Genomic DNA, 13,282 nt, shown 5'->3' with positions numbered 1-13,282 from the left:
TCTGATGGATTCGTCTGGCTTTGTGCCCCAAAATAACAACGTGAAAACACATTCCTCTTTCTCATTTTTAAATAGGATTGGGGTGGGGAGTAAAAAAGGTAAAAACAAAAGTTACAGACATAGACTTCTGATTTTCATTTTTTTCCTGAATCTGGGTCAAAAATTAGATGAAATCACTTGTGACCAAAAACATTTAAGCTTGGATCAAAATACCTGTATAGCATAATACTGTGATCAGAAAACTTCAACTTTAATCAGCAAAATCAGATTTAACCCTAATTTTGGAATTCATTTTTAATGGGCAATTATTAGAATTAAATCAAGTTGAACCCTAAAATCAGAAGGCGAAACAATGCAGTGGTACTTTACTGGAATTCGCCCAAGATTAAAAAACATCTTACTCAAAATCCTGCTATTTACTGGACCATGCATTTTCCTTCAATCTGATGGATTATCACAATTTAAATGAGCCATCACTATACATGTACACACACATCGTGGAACATCTCCGCAGATCGGGGCTACAAAAAGAGCTGGAGCGACAGACCCTGGAACGTCTTGAGCCACACCGACCTGCGTGAGAAAACTTCCACAGAGCTGGAGTGGCATACCACTACAACTTCCAGCGTGAGCAACTGCAAGTGTGCTGCGGCTTCGAGGTGGGCAGGACCCAGGTCACTGTTTGGAGCGTGGGCAGGAGCATCGGCGGGGCCCTGGTAAAGCAGAGGAGCGGGAAGGACGTGGCGGAGGTGCGGCGAGTGATTGAGGTGGAGGAGCGATGAGAGATTGTGGCTGAGATTCGGTGCGTGATCGTGGCAGAGGTCCAGCGAATGTTTGGTGCGGAGGTGCGGAGGGAAATCGTGGCGGAGGTGCGGCGAGTGTTTTGTTGCGGAAGAGCGATGAGAGATCGTGGCGGTGGTGCGGAAAATGAGGGTATGGGGCACAGAAGAGCCGAGGGCATAGGGGCAGCACAGGCCAGCCCACACTGCATATGTGTGCGCACTAGGTCCATGCAGCAGAGCAGGTCTCTAGTCGTCCTGGTTAACCCTTGCCACTAGATAAAGGCCTCGCTCTGTCAAGCCCGTGTGGTGGCTGATGTGCCACCACGGGCTCACCACACGTTAAAAAAATCCACGCACAGGCATCTTCCACCTCTTCATTTGGAGTTCAGGACTGGAACATCGGGTCCTTCATTGAAACATCTGTGAACTCATTTGGAAGCAAGTCATTCTCGTTCGAGGGACTGCCTATGATGATGACATAAGTATAGAGGTTCAAGTCTAGTTTATGATTGAAGTGCAGCATTAAGTTGATGTATTAAAATCTGCTCAAATCTGGTGTGCTGATGGAATCAGCTGTTTTAAACAGCTACCAGCAGTTCAAGAAGAAGGCCCAGTACCGGCTTTTCAGGACAACTAGGGATGGGCATTAAATGTCAGTTTTACCAGCGACACCCAAGAATAAATTGTGAATTTTATAAAAAGATAGTTGATCCTTTTTCAACTCAGTGGAATCATGTTTGGCCAATGAATTAAAGTAGTACTTATTGCGAGGAGGTAACTCCAATTTCGATCGGGAACAAATTCTCGGAGTGTAGAAAAAGACAGGTTCAGATGTTCCAGAATAAAGCATTTTTTCTTTGTGCAAGCAATTGTTCACCAACAGATGTTGGAACCTCAACCATATATTCCTTCTACTTCTACAGCACGGAACAATTAAAAATTGATTTTGCCACAAATGTCACACATATAACACAAAAAATAAAATGTGTAATATGACTATTTATTTTCCTTGAAAGAAGGATTTAAATAACTCACTTGTGATGTAAAATCAATATCACATTCCCGATTATCTATTATTCTCATGTTCCTGACAGACATCAGAACAATATTCAGGTTTCCCCCATACACGAGAAAGACTGCCATCACCTCCAAGTGACTTTGTTCTGAACACCTTATCACTATTATTTCCACCCGCCTCCCAGCACCACCCCAGGTTTTCCTCTCTGCTGTGTAAATTGAAGCAGTCAGTGCCATCTTTCATAAATACGATATAATGCCACCATCATTTCTGTTAAAAAAGTACAGTGTGGACAATATTGTGTTCATCCAACCGGTTTGATATTTCAGATTATTTACTACCTGCAATGCATTTCCAGTTTCATAAGAACATAAGAAATAGGAGCAGGAGTAGGCCATACGGCCCCTCAAGCCTGCTCCGCCATTCAATACGATCTTGGCTGATCCGATCATAGACTCAGGTTCACTTCCCTGCCTGCTCTCTAGAACCTCTTATTCCCTTATCATTTAAGAAACTGTCTATTTCTGTCTTAAATTTATTCAATGTCCCAGCTTCCATAGCTCTCTGAGGCAGCAAATTCCACAGATCCACAATCCTCAGAGAAGAAATTTCTCCTCAACTCAGTTTTAAATGGGCGGTCCCTTACAATAAGATTATGCCCTCTAGTTCTAATCTCCCCCATCAGTGAAAACATCCTCTCTGCATCCACCCTGTCAAGCCCCCTCATAATCTAATACGCTTCGATAAGATCACCTCTTATTCTTCTGAATTCCAATGAGTAGAGGCCAAACCTACTCAATCTTTCCTCATAAGTCAACCCCCTCATCTCTGGAATCAACCTAGTGAACCTTCTCTGAACTGCCTCCACAGCAAGTATATCCTTTCGTAAATATGGAAACCAAAACTGTACGCAGTATTCCAGGTGTGGCCACACCAATACCCTGTATAACTGTAGCAAGACTTCCCTGCTTTTATACTCCATCCTCTTTGCAAGAAAGGCCAAGATTCCATTGGCCTTCCTGATCACTTGCATACTAGAATTTTGTGTTTCATGCACAAGTACCCCCAGGTCCCGCTGTATTACAGCACTTTGCAATTGTTCTCCATTTAAATAATAACTTGCTCTTTCGTTTTTCTGCCAAAGTACATGACCTCACACTTTCCAACATTATACTCCATCTGCCAAATTTCTGCCCACTCACTTAGCCTATGTACTTTTGCAGGTTTTTTGTGCCCTCCTCACACATTGCTTTTCCTCCCATCTTTGTATTGTCAGCAAACTTGGTTACGTTACACTCGGTCCCTTCCTCCAAGTCATTAATATAGATTGTAAATAGTTGGGGTCCCAGCACTGACCCCTGCAGCACCCCACTTGTCACTGATTGCCAACCCGAGAATGAACCATTTATCCCGACTCTCTGTTTTCTGTTCGTTAGCCAATACTCTATCCATGCTAATATATTACTCCCAACCCCGTGAACTTTTATCTTGTGCAGTAACCTTTTATGTGGCACCTTGTTAAATGGAAGTCCAAATACATCACATCCACTGGTTCCCCATTATCCACCCTATTCGTTACATCCTCAAAGAATTCTAGCAAATTTGCCAAACATGACTTCCCCTTCATAAATCCATGTTGACTCTGCCTGACCGAATTTTGCTTTTCCAAATGTCCTGCTACGACTTCTTTAATAATGGACTCCAACATCTTCCCAACCACAGATGTTAGGCTAACTGGTCTATAGTTTCCTGCTTTTTGTCTGCCTCCTTTTTTTAAAGTTTGAAGTTTTCCAATCTGCTGGGACCTCCCCAGAATCCAGGGAATTTTGGTAAATTACAACCAATGCATCCACTATCCCTGCCGCTACTTCTCTTAAGACCCGAGGATGCAAACCACCAGGTCCCAGGGGATTTATCTGCCTTTAGTCCCATTATCTTACTGAGTACCGCCTCCTTAGTGATTGTGATTCGCCCCATGACTATCCACTCTTGGAATATTGTTAGTGTACTCTACCGTAAAGACTGATACAAAATATTTCTTCAGAGTTTCTGCCATCTCCATGTTCTCCATTACTAATTCCCCGGTCTCATCCTCTAAGGGACCAACATTTACTTTAGCCATTCTTTTCCTTTTTACATACCTATAGAAACTTTTGCTATCTGTTTTAATATTTCGTGCTAGTTTACTTTCATAGTCTATCTTCCCTTTCTTAATCATTTTTTTAGTCATTCTTTATTGGCTTTTAAACGCTTCCAATCTTCTGTCCCCCCACTAGTTTTGGCCACATTGTATGCCCTTGTTTTTACATAAGAACATAAGAATTAGGAACAGGAGTAGGCCATCTAGCCCCTCGAGCCTGCTCCGCCATTCAAAAAGATCATGGCTGACCAGGCCGTGGACTCAGCTCCACTTACCCGCCCGCTCCCCATAACCCTTCATTCCCTTATTGGTTAAAAATCTATCTATCTGTGACTTGAATACATTCAATGAGCTAGGCTCAACTGCATCCTTGGGCAGAGAATTCCACAGATTCACAACCCTCTGGGAGAAGAAATTCCTTCTCAACTCGGTTTTAAATTGGTTCCCCCGTATTTTGAGGCTGTGCCCCCTAGTTCTAGTCTCCCCGACCAGTGGAAACAACCTCTCTGCCTCGACCTTGTCTATCCTTTTCATTATTTTGAATGTTTCTATAAGATCACCCCTCATCCTTCTGAACTCCAACGAGTAAAGACCCAGTCTACTCAATCTATCATCATAAGTGTAACCCCCTCATCTCCAGAATCAGCCTAGTGAATCGTCTCTGTACCCCCTCCAAGGCTAGTATATCCTTCCTTAAGTAAGGTGACCAAAACTGCACGTAGTACTCCAGGTGCGGCCTCACCAATACCCTATACAGTTGCAGCAGGACCTCCCTGCTTTTGTACTCCATCCTTCTCGCAATGAAGGCCAACATTCCATTCGCCTTCCTGATTACCTGCTGCACCTGCAAACTAACTTTTTGGAATTCATGCACAAGGACCCCCAGATCCCTCTGCACGTTGCAATTTCTCCCCATTCAAATAATATTCCCTTTTACTGTTTTTTTTTCCAAGGTGGATGACCTCACATTTTCCAACATTGTATTCCATCTGCCAAACCTTAGCCCATTCGCTTAACCTATCTAAATCTCTTTGCAGCCTCTCTGTGTCCTCTACCCAACCCGCTTTCCCACTAATCTTTGCGTCATCTGCAAAATTTGTTGCACTACATTCTGTCCTCTCTTCCAGGTCATCTATGTATATTGTAAACAGTTGTGGTCCCAGCACTGATCCCTGTGGCACACCACTAACCACCAATTTCCAACCCGAAAAGGACCCATTTATCCCGACTCTCTGCCTTGTTAGCCAGCCAATTCTCGATCCATGCTAATACATTTCCTCTAACTCCGTGTACCTTTATCTTCTGCAGTAACCTTTTGTGTGGCACCTTATCGAATGCCTTTTGGAAATCTAAATACACCACATCCATCGGTACACCTCTATCCACCATGCTCGTTATATCCTCAAAGAATTCCAGTAAATTAGTTAAACATGATTTCCCCTTCATGAATCCATGTTGTGTCTGCTTGATTGCGATTGCACTATTCCTATCTCGATGTCCCGCTATTTCTTCCTTAATGATAGTTTCAAGCATTTTCCCCATTACAGATGTTAAACTAACCAGCCTCTAGTTACCTGCCTTTTGTCTGCCCCCTTTTTTAAACAGAGGCGTTACATTAGCTGCTTTCCAATCCGCTGGTACCTCCCCAGAGTCCAGAGAATTTTGGTAGATTATAACGAATGCATCTGCTATAACTTCCGCCATCTCTTAATACCCTGGGATGACCAGGGGACTTGTCTACCTTGAGTCCCATTAGCCTGTCCAGCACTACCTCTCGAGTGATAGTGATTGTCTCAAGGTCCTTCCTTCCCACATTCCCGTGACCAGCAATTTTTGGCATGGTTTTTGTGTCTTCCACTGTGAAGACTGAAGCAAAATAATTGTTTAAGGTCTCAGCCATTTCCACATTTCCCATTATTAAATCCCCTTTCTCATCTTCCAAAGGACCAATATTTACTTTAGTCACTCTCTTCCGTTTTATATATCGGTAAAAGCTTTTACTATCTGTTTTTATGTTTTGCGCAAGTTTACTTTCGTAATCTATCTTTCCTTTCTTTATTGCTTTCTTAGTCACTCTTTGCTGTAGTTTAACATTTTCCCAATCTTCTAGTTTCCCATTAACCTTGGCCACCTTATACGCATTGGTTTTTAATTTGATACTCTCCTTTATTTCGTTGGTTATCCACGACTGGTTATCCCTTCTCTTACCGCCATTTTTTTTCACTGGAATATATTTTTGTTGAGCACTATGAAAGAGCTCCTTCAAAGTCCTCCACTGTTCCTCAATTGTGCCACCGTTTAGTCTGTGTTCCCAGTCTACTTTAGCCAACTCTGCCCTCATCCCACTGTAGTCCCCTTTGTTTAAGCATAGTACGCTCGTTTGAGACACTACTTCCTCACCCTCAATCTGTATTACAAATTCAACTATACTGTGATCACTCATTCCGAGAGGATCTTTTACTAGGAGATCGTTTATTATTCCTGACTCATTACACAGGACCAGATCTAAGATAGCTTGCTCCCTTGTAGGTTCTGTAACATACGGTTCTAAGAAACAATCCCGTATGCATTCTATGAATTCCTCCTCAAGGCTACCCCGTGCGATTTGATTTGACCAATCGATATGTCGGTTAAAATCCCCCATGATTACTGCCGTTCCTTTTTCACATGCCTCCATTATTCCCTTGATTATTGTCCGTCCCACCGTGAAGACGCCCACCAGTGACTTTTTCCCCTTACGATCTCTAATCTCCACCCACAATGATTCAACATTTTGTTCATTAGAGCCAATATCATCTCTCACAACTGCCCTGATATCATCCTTTATTAACAGAGCTACCCCACCTCCTTTCCCTTCTTGTCTATCCTTCCGAATTGTCAGATACCCCTGTATGTTTAATTCCCAGTCTTGGCCACCCTGCAACCATGTTTCTGCAATGGCCACCAAATCATACCCATTTGTAATGATTTGTGCCGTCAACTCATTTACTTTATTTCGAATGCTTTGTGCGTTGAGGTAGAGTGTTTTAATACTAGTTTTTAAACCATGATTTTTAGTTTTGACCCCTCCTGCAGCCCCTTTATAGTCATACATATTGTCCCTTCCTATCACCTTGTGGTTTTCACTTACCCCAGTGCTACTCTGCTCTGTTGCCTCCTGCCTTTTGCATTCTTTCTTGGGGTCCTGTTCATCTGCGCTCTCATCCACTCTAACTAGCTCAGAGCCCTCTCCTGGGTTCCGAATACTCCTCGCCTTGAGGCACCGAGCTTTCAGGCTTGCCTTTTTATTACACTTTGACTCTTTAGAATTTTGCTGTACAGTGGCCCTTTTTGTTTTTTGCCTTGGGTTTCTCTGCCCTCCACTTTTACTCATCTCCTTTCTGTCTTTTGCTTTTGTCTCCATTTTGTTTTCCTCTGTCTCCCTGCATAGGTTCCCATCCCCCTGCCATATTAGTTTAACTCCTCCCCAACAACACTAGCAAACATTCCCCCTAGGACATTGGTTCCGGTCCTGCCTAAGTGCAGACCGTCCGGTTTGTACTGGTCCCACCTCCCCCAGAACCGGTTCCAATGCCCCAGGAATTTGAATCCCTCCCTGCTGCACCACTGCTCAAGCCACATATTCATCTGTGCTATCCTGCGATTCCAACTATGACTAGCACGTGGCACTGGTAGCAATCCCGAGATTACTACTTTTGAGGTCCTACTTTTTAATTTAGCTCCTAGCTCCTTAAATTTGTCTCGTACGACCTCGTCCCTTTTTTTTTTTACCTATATCGTTGGTACCAATGTGCACCACGACAATTGGCTGTTCACCCTCCCTTTTCAGAATGTCCTGCACCCGCTCAGAGACATCCTTGACCCTTGCACCAGGGAGGCAACATACCATCCTGGAGTCTCGGTTGCGGCCGCAGAAACGCCTATCTATTCCCCTTACAATTGAATCCCCTATCACTATCGCTCTCCCACTCTTTTTCCTGCCCTCCTGTGCAACAGAGCTAGCCACGGTGCCATGAACTTGGCTGCTGCTGCCCTCCCCTGATGAGTCACCCCCCTCAACAGTACTCAAAGCGGTGTATCTGTTTTGCAGGGGGATGACCACAGGGGACCCCTGCACTACCTTCCTTGCACTGCTCTTCCTGCTGGTCTTCCAGTCCCTAGCTGGCTGTGGACCCTTCACCTGCGGTAAGACCAACTCGCTACACGTGCCACTCACGTCATTCTCAGCATCGTGGATGCTTCAGAGTGATTCTACCCTCAGCTCCAATTCTGCAATGCGGTCCGTCAGGAGCTGGAGACGGATACACTTCCCGCACACGTAGTCGTCAGGGATACCGGAAGTGTCCGAGTTCCCACATGGTACAGGAGGAGCATATCACGTGACCGAGCTCTCCTGCCATGTCTTAACCCTTAGATACACTTAATTTAGCGACAACACTGTTAACAGGTTACTTACTGATATAAAAAATATAAAGAAAAGCTACTCACCAATCACCAGCCAATCATTTACCCCTTTGGCTGTGACGTCACCTTTTGATTTCTTTCTACTACTTTTTTGCTTTTTCTCCCGGCTGGAGCTGCACAAGCCTCTCGCCTCTCCGACTCACCACGCTGGCCTCTTGTAGGCCTCCCGCCTCTCCGACTCACCACGCTGGCCTCTTGTAGGCCTCCCGCCTCTCCGACTCACCACGCTGGCCTCTTGTAGGCCTCCCGACTCTGCTCCCGCCTCTCGCCGAATGCCGCCTTTCCGACTCACCTCGCTGGCCTCTTGTAGGCCTCCCGACTCTGCTCCCGCCTCTCGCCGAATGCCGCCTTTCCGACTCACCACGCTGGCCTCTTGTAGGCCTCCCGACTCTGCTCCCGTCTCTCGCCGACTCTTGTTTAATTGGATACCGTCGTTTATTTCTTTCGTTAGCCACGGATGGCCATCTTTTCTCTTACGCCCTTTCCTCCTTACTGGAATATATTTTCTTGAGAGTTGCGAAATATCTTCTTAAATGTACACCACTGTTCATCAACCGTCCTACATTTTAATCTATTTTCCCAGTCCACTTTAGCCAACTCAGCCCTCATACCTTCATAGCCTCCTTTATTTAAGCTTCGTATGCTGGTTAGAGATCCAACTTTCTCACCCTCCATCTAAATTTGAAATTCAATCATGCTATGATCACTCATTCCAAGGGGATCCTTTACTCGGAGATTGTTTAGTTTATTAAGCTATATACCAGATTGCTTCTGCATTTCATTAACTGACATTAGTCAATGCCTAAATGGAAATCTAAATTGCACAACAAGAATGATAATTAGTTACTGAGCAGTTAATCTCCTAATTATCAAAAGAGCCATTAATCAATGGCAAAAAGTCAGTCATTTTCAAATTTGAAAGTAAACAAACAGCTTGATACATTTCTGATGATAAAACGGAGATTCTATTTCCTGTTCTGACTGCAGTAAGACCATCCTTAAGTTTAAAGATTAGTATAATGCCCAAATTATTTCTCCGTTTGTACGTGATCCAGAGAAAAATTATGCACCATCAAGTTCAAGCTCTTGGACCTGACCACTTTATAATGCGATAGTCTGTGCAACTTCACATAGCAGTAAAGGAGCAGATCAGTGTTTTCGATGTGAAGGAGACAACTAAACAATAAGCAACTGATCTGCCCAAGTGATTTTTTTCATGTTTGGTTCCTATCAAGTTTTTAAAAAGAACATCTTAAAAAATAAAGTTGAGAGACAAGTCCTACTTCGCAAGTTTGACAGAAATTATTTAATGGGCCTGAAATTCAGGTTGGAGGATTCCTTTGGACAAACGCCTCCGACCCGAGAATGTTTCACGAAAATACCTAGTAATCCCGGAGGCGCCTGAGATTCCGGTGGGAGGCCTTCTCTTCCTGCACTTTGGAGCGTGCCCCCGTCCTCGAGGTTTGCACATAGAAGCTGGAGTCACATTTGACTGGACAACCAATCACGGTACAGTATTCTCATTGATAGCAATGAGAACTCTGTATCTCTGAGTTCTTATTGCTATTAATGAGAAAAAAACGTTAAACACAACATTAAAAATAAAAAAACACCTCATATATTTAAAATTAGTTGAAATTCAATCATGCTATGATCACTCATTCCAAGGGGATCCTTTACTAGGAGATTGTTTAGCTAATTAAATGGTTTAGAAATTTTTTTATAAAGTGTTTTAATAGGGTTTAAAATAAATTTACCTTTGTGGACAAGATTTTTAAACATAAAAATGTGTATTTAAATTTTATTTTTATATGTTTTAAAACTCTTACACTGGTAAAAGTAAGCTATGCGCGTGCTTTTACCAGGCGCAAGAATTGTAAGGACATTCGCTGGGCAAGAGTTGGGAAAATAGCCCAATCTTGCCCGCATGAATATCCTAGCTGTGGGAATGCATTCAATCTGTCAAGCCAAAAATCGGCTTCTGCGGGGCCTCGCCGGGTCCATACGTATTCTGTACAGACACAGCAAGGCTGGAATTGTAGCCCCATTGGGTCTATGGACAACACGTCCAATACCGACAGGCACGCAACATCTCATTCAAGCTCACACAAGTTTTCATCTTACTTAGATAATTCAACCTGTGAAATATGACATTACCTGATGTTGTTACTTTAAAATCAAATGGAACCACTAAATGGTCATCTATTATCTCATCAAACAGCTAATTATTAATTGATTAACTCCCAATAAATGTAAACTGTAAGCAGAAATGAAAAATAAAGATGTGTATTTGCATGTATAATATAGTACAGTCCGTTATACAAAGCCCTTTTTGATTAAATAAATCAGAAACTATTACCTCTCAAATAATATCTTGTTGCAAAAACTAGAACTCCAGTTTTGTGCAGGTTGCACATGAATAAAATCCATGTCAACTACAATCATTGTTAACCAAGAAAAAGTTACTTCTTAAACAAAAATACTGTACCAAACAGTATTGACCATCAGCTAAAGCACGAGATTTGAAAGCAATTCTCCAGAATAAATTGGGTAGTTGATACTGTACTCGGCCTATCTTTAAATTTTAACATACCAGTTTGTTTTCTTGCATGTAGATTCTCTGCAGCCTCGGGCAGCCCTGTGCCAATGCCATCATGCCTTCATCTGTGATCTTGTAACATTGGCCAAAATGGATATCCAAGACATCTGGACATTTCTCTCCCAGCTGCAATTAATAAAGTGTATGAGAATAATTTTTCTAAGATTAGAGAAATTTAAAACAAATAACGCTGATGGACACTGTACTTTTCTCTGTATCTCACGCTCTCCAATTTCATCTCTAATCCCATTCGCCTCTGTACCTCCTACCCCACTCTCCTCGTTTTAGACTCTACTCAAAACTCATCTCTTTGACCAATTTTTGGTTACCCTCCATTTTTGGCACAGCATTCATTTTTGTCTGATTACACCACTTCTACATTGGCAGCAGTCACTGATTGTATCAATGAAAGTTGTTGTTGAAATTATATTAACCAGCATTTTACATTTTATTTTAAATGCACACAATAAAGCTTTTACCTTAAAAAAATACAATCAAGCAGCATTGTTACAGCCTTAAAAATTACATAAGTACTGGCTAATTTGTTATTTTTTGCTTGAATCATAACTTCCATCATTGGACATGCTAATTTCATGCCGTTTTACATCGGTAATACAGGAATGATCTCTGAACTGCCCAAATGACAATACATATGCCTGGCCTGTCTGTTCTTGCCAACATACAACTCATACCTCCTTATTAATTTAAGTATTTGTGTCTGTTTCTTACATTTTATGACAAGTTTATCATTCAATTTTAATAGTAACCAGAACACATTAACTGTGGGAGAAACATTTATCGGTAATTTTATAAGGTAATAGATCACACAATTTTCCTTTCAGCAGAAAACAAAAAATAAAATACTGATGCTGGAACCTGAACAAAAAAAAATGCTGGAAACATCCAAGTCAGGAAGCATCTGTGGAAAACGGAACAATTGCTTTGTATTTCGAGCATTTTTCTAATTGTTTACCTTTCAGCATAAATTTCATTTGTGCTCTTCTGACTGCCCTAAAACCATGGAATTTAGAAACTTACTACAAAAATCAGAGCAAACGCGAGAGCAGTCTTAAATTCCTTACAGACGTCATAGGCTACATTGGATCGGACTTAAGATTGTCTGAAAAATAGACACAAACGCCAATTAGGCATAGCTAACCAAACAAATTGTTTGTTGATCTAATCATCTTTCATGAATCTGGATACCAGTGAATGCTCCGATTTCCTGCAATTCGCCGATATTGTATTGTATTGTAAGAAATCTCATGTGAGCGCTCAATAAAAAAAAATAATCTAGATTAACTAAAAGCAATGCCAGAGGATTGTTTCTATTAACCTGGAACCAATGGACCCATCATTTCCACAACATACTGTAAACTTTTAGACAAGACACTTTCCTCAATGCCAATAAGGTATCCAAAACTTAAGAGGAGAAATCCCTTGGTTGGCCCTCTCGAGAACCAAATGGAGGTGCTCAAAGGTAAAGTGAAGCCAACTGGAAATCTGATTCGAAACTGAAAATTTACAAAATTAACTATTACAAAGACATTGGGGTCAAGTTTCGGCCCGAGTTGCTCTTATTTTTTTGGAGCAATTAGTTTAGAATGGAGCATCTTAGAAATTGCAATTCTCGGCATTTAGTTTGCTCCAGTTCGAGTGAGTTAGAACAGTTTCATTTTAGAACAGACTTTTTTTTTCCAAAAGGGGGCGCGTCCGGCCACTTTCGCCTGTTTTGCAAGTTTAGGCAGCGAAAACTTACTGCAAACATTTTGTAGAATGGAGTAAGTGTAGATTTTTGTACGCTCAGAAAAACCTTGCCTACACTTAGAAATCAGGCGTAAGGAAGAAAGATGGTGGGTAGGGGGAAGGGAAGTTTACAAGCATTAAACACTTCACTATTACAAATAAAGAGCCGGCATCAATAATAAATGATAAATAAATCAATAAATCAACCAATACATCAATCAAAAAAAATTTAAAAATTAAAAATAATTTTAAAAAAAATCAATAAATAAAAAATTAAGTTTATTTCTACTCACCAACTGCAGCACCGGGAGCCCTCCAACAGCATGCTGGGACGGGGGTCCCCCAGTGTGTGTCTCTCTCTCTCTGTCTGTCAGTCTCTCTGTCAGTGTCTCTGTGTTTCTGACAGCGAGGGGGGGAGGGACCGAGAGGAGGGGGCGAGAGGAGAGGGAGGGAGGGGGCAGAGAGGAGAGGGAGGGAGGGGGAAGAGAGGAGAGGGAGGGAGAGGGAAGAGAGGAGAGGGAGGGAGGGGGAAG

The 13,282-nt window shown here is 42.3% G+C and overlaps 1 protein-coding gene across 9 annotated transcripts in view; it reads right to left on the bottom strand.

Moving 5' to 3' along the window:
* The window catches only part of fbxl17 (F-box and leucine-rich repeat protein 17), a 1,396,933-nt gene that overhangs the window by 1,013,123 nt on the left and 370,528 nt on the right, over positions 1–13,282 (bottom strand). For all 9 annotated transcript variants that reach the window (XM_070884143.1, XM_070884142.1, XM_070884147.1 and 6 more), the window contains one exon: positions 10,998–11,129. In XM_070884143.1, coding sequence (XP_070740244.1) covers positions 10,998–11,129 — 132 coding nt within the window. The remainder of the gene's footprint in view (positions 1–10,997; positions 11,130–13,282) is intronic.

The sequence above is a fragment of the Pristiophorus japonicus genome, chromosome 1 (assembly GCF_044704955.1).
Source record: "Pristiophorus japonicus isolate sPriJap1 chromosome 1, sPriJap1.hap1, whole genome shotgun sequence".
Taxonomy (NCBI): domain Eukaryota; kingdom Metazoa; phylum Chordata; class Chondrichthyes; family Pristiophoridae; genus Pristiophorus; species Pristiophorus japonicus.
The sequence above is the reverse complement of the archived record's forward strand: the minus strand, read 5'-3'. Positions and strand labels throughout refer to the sequence as shown.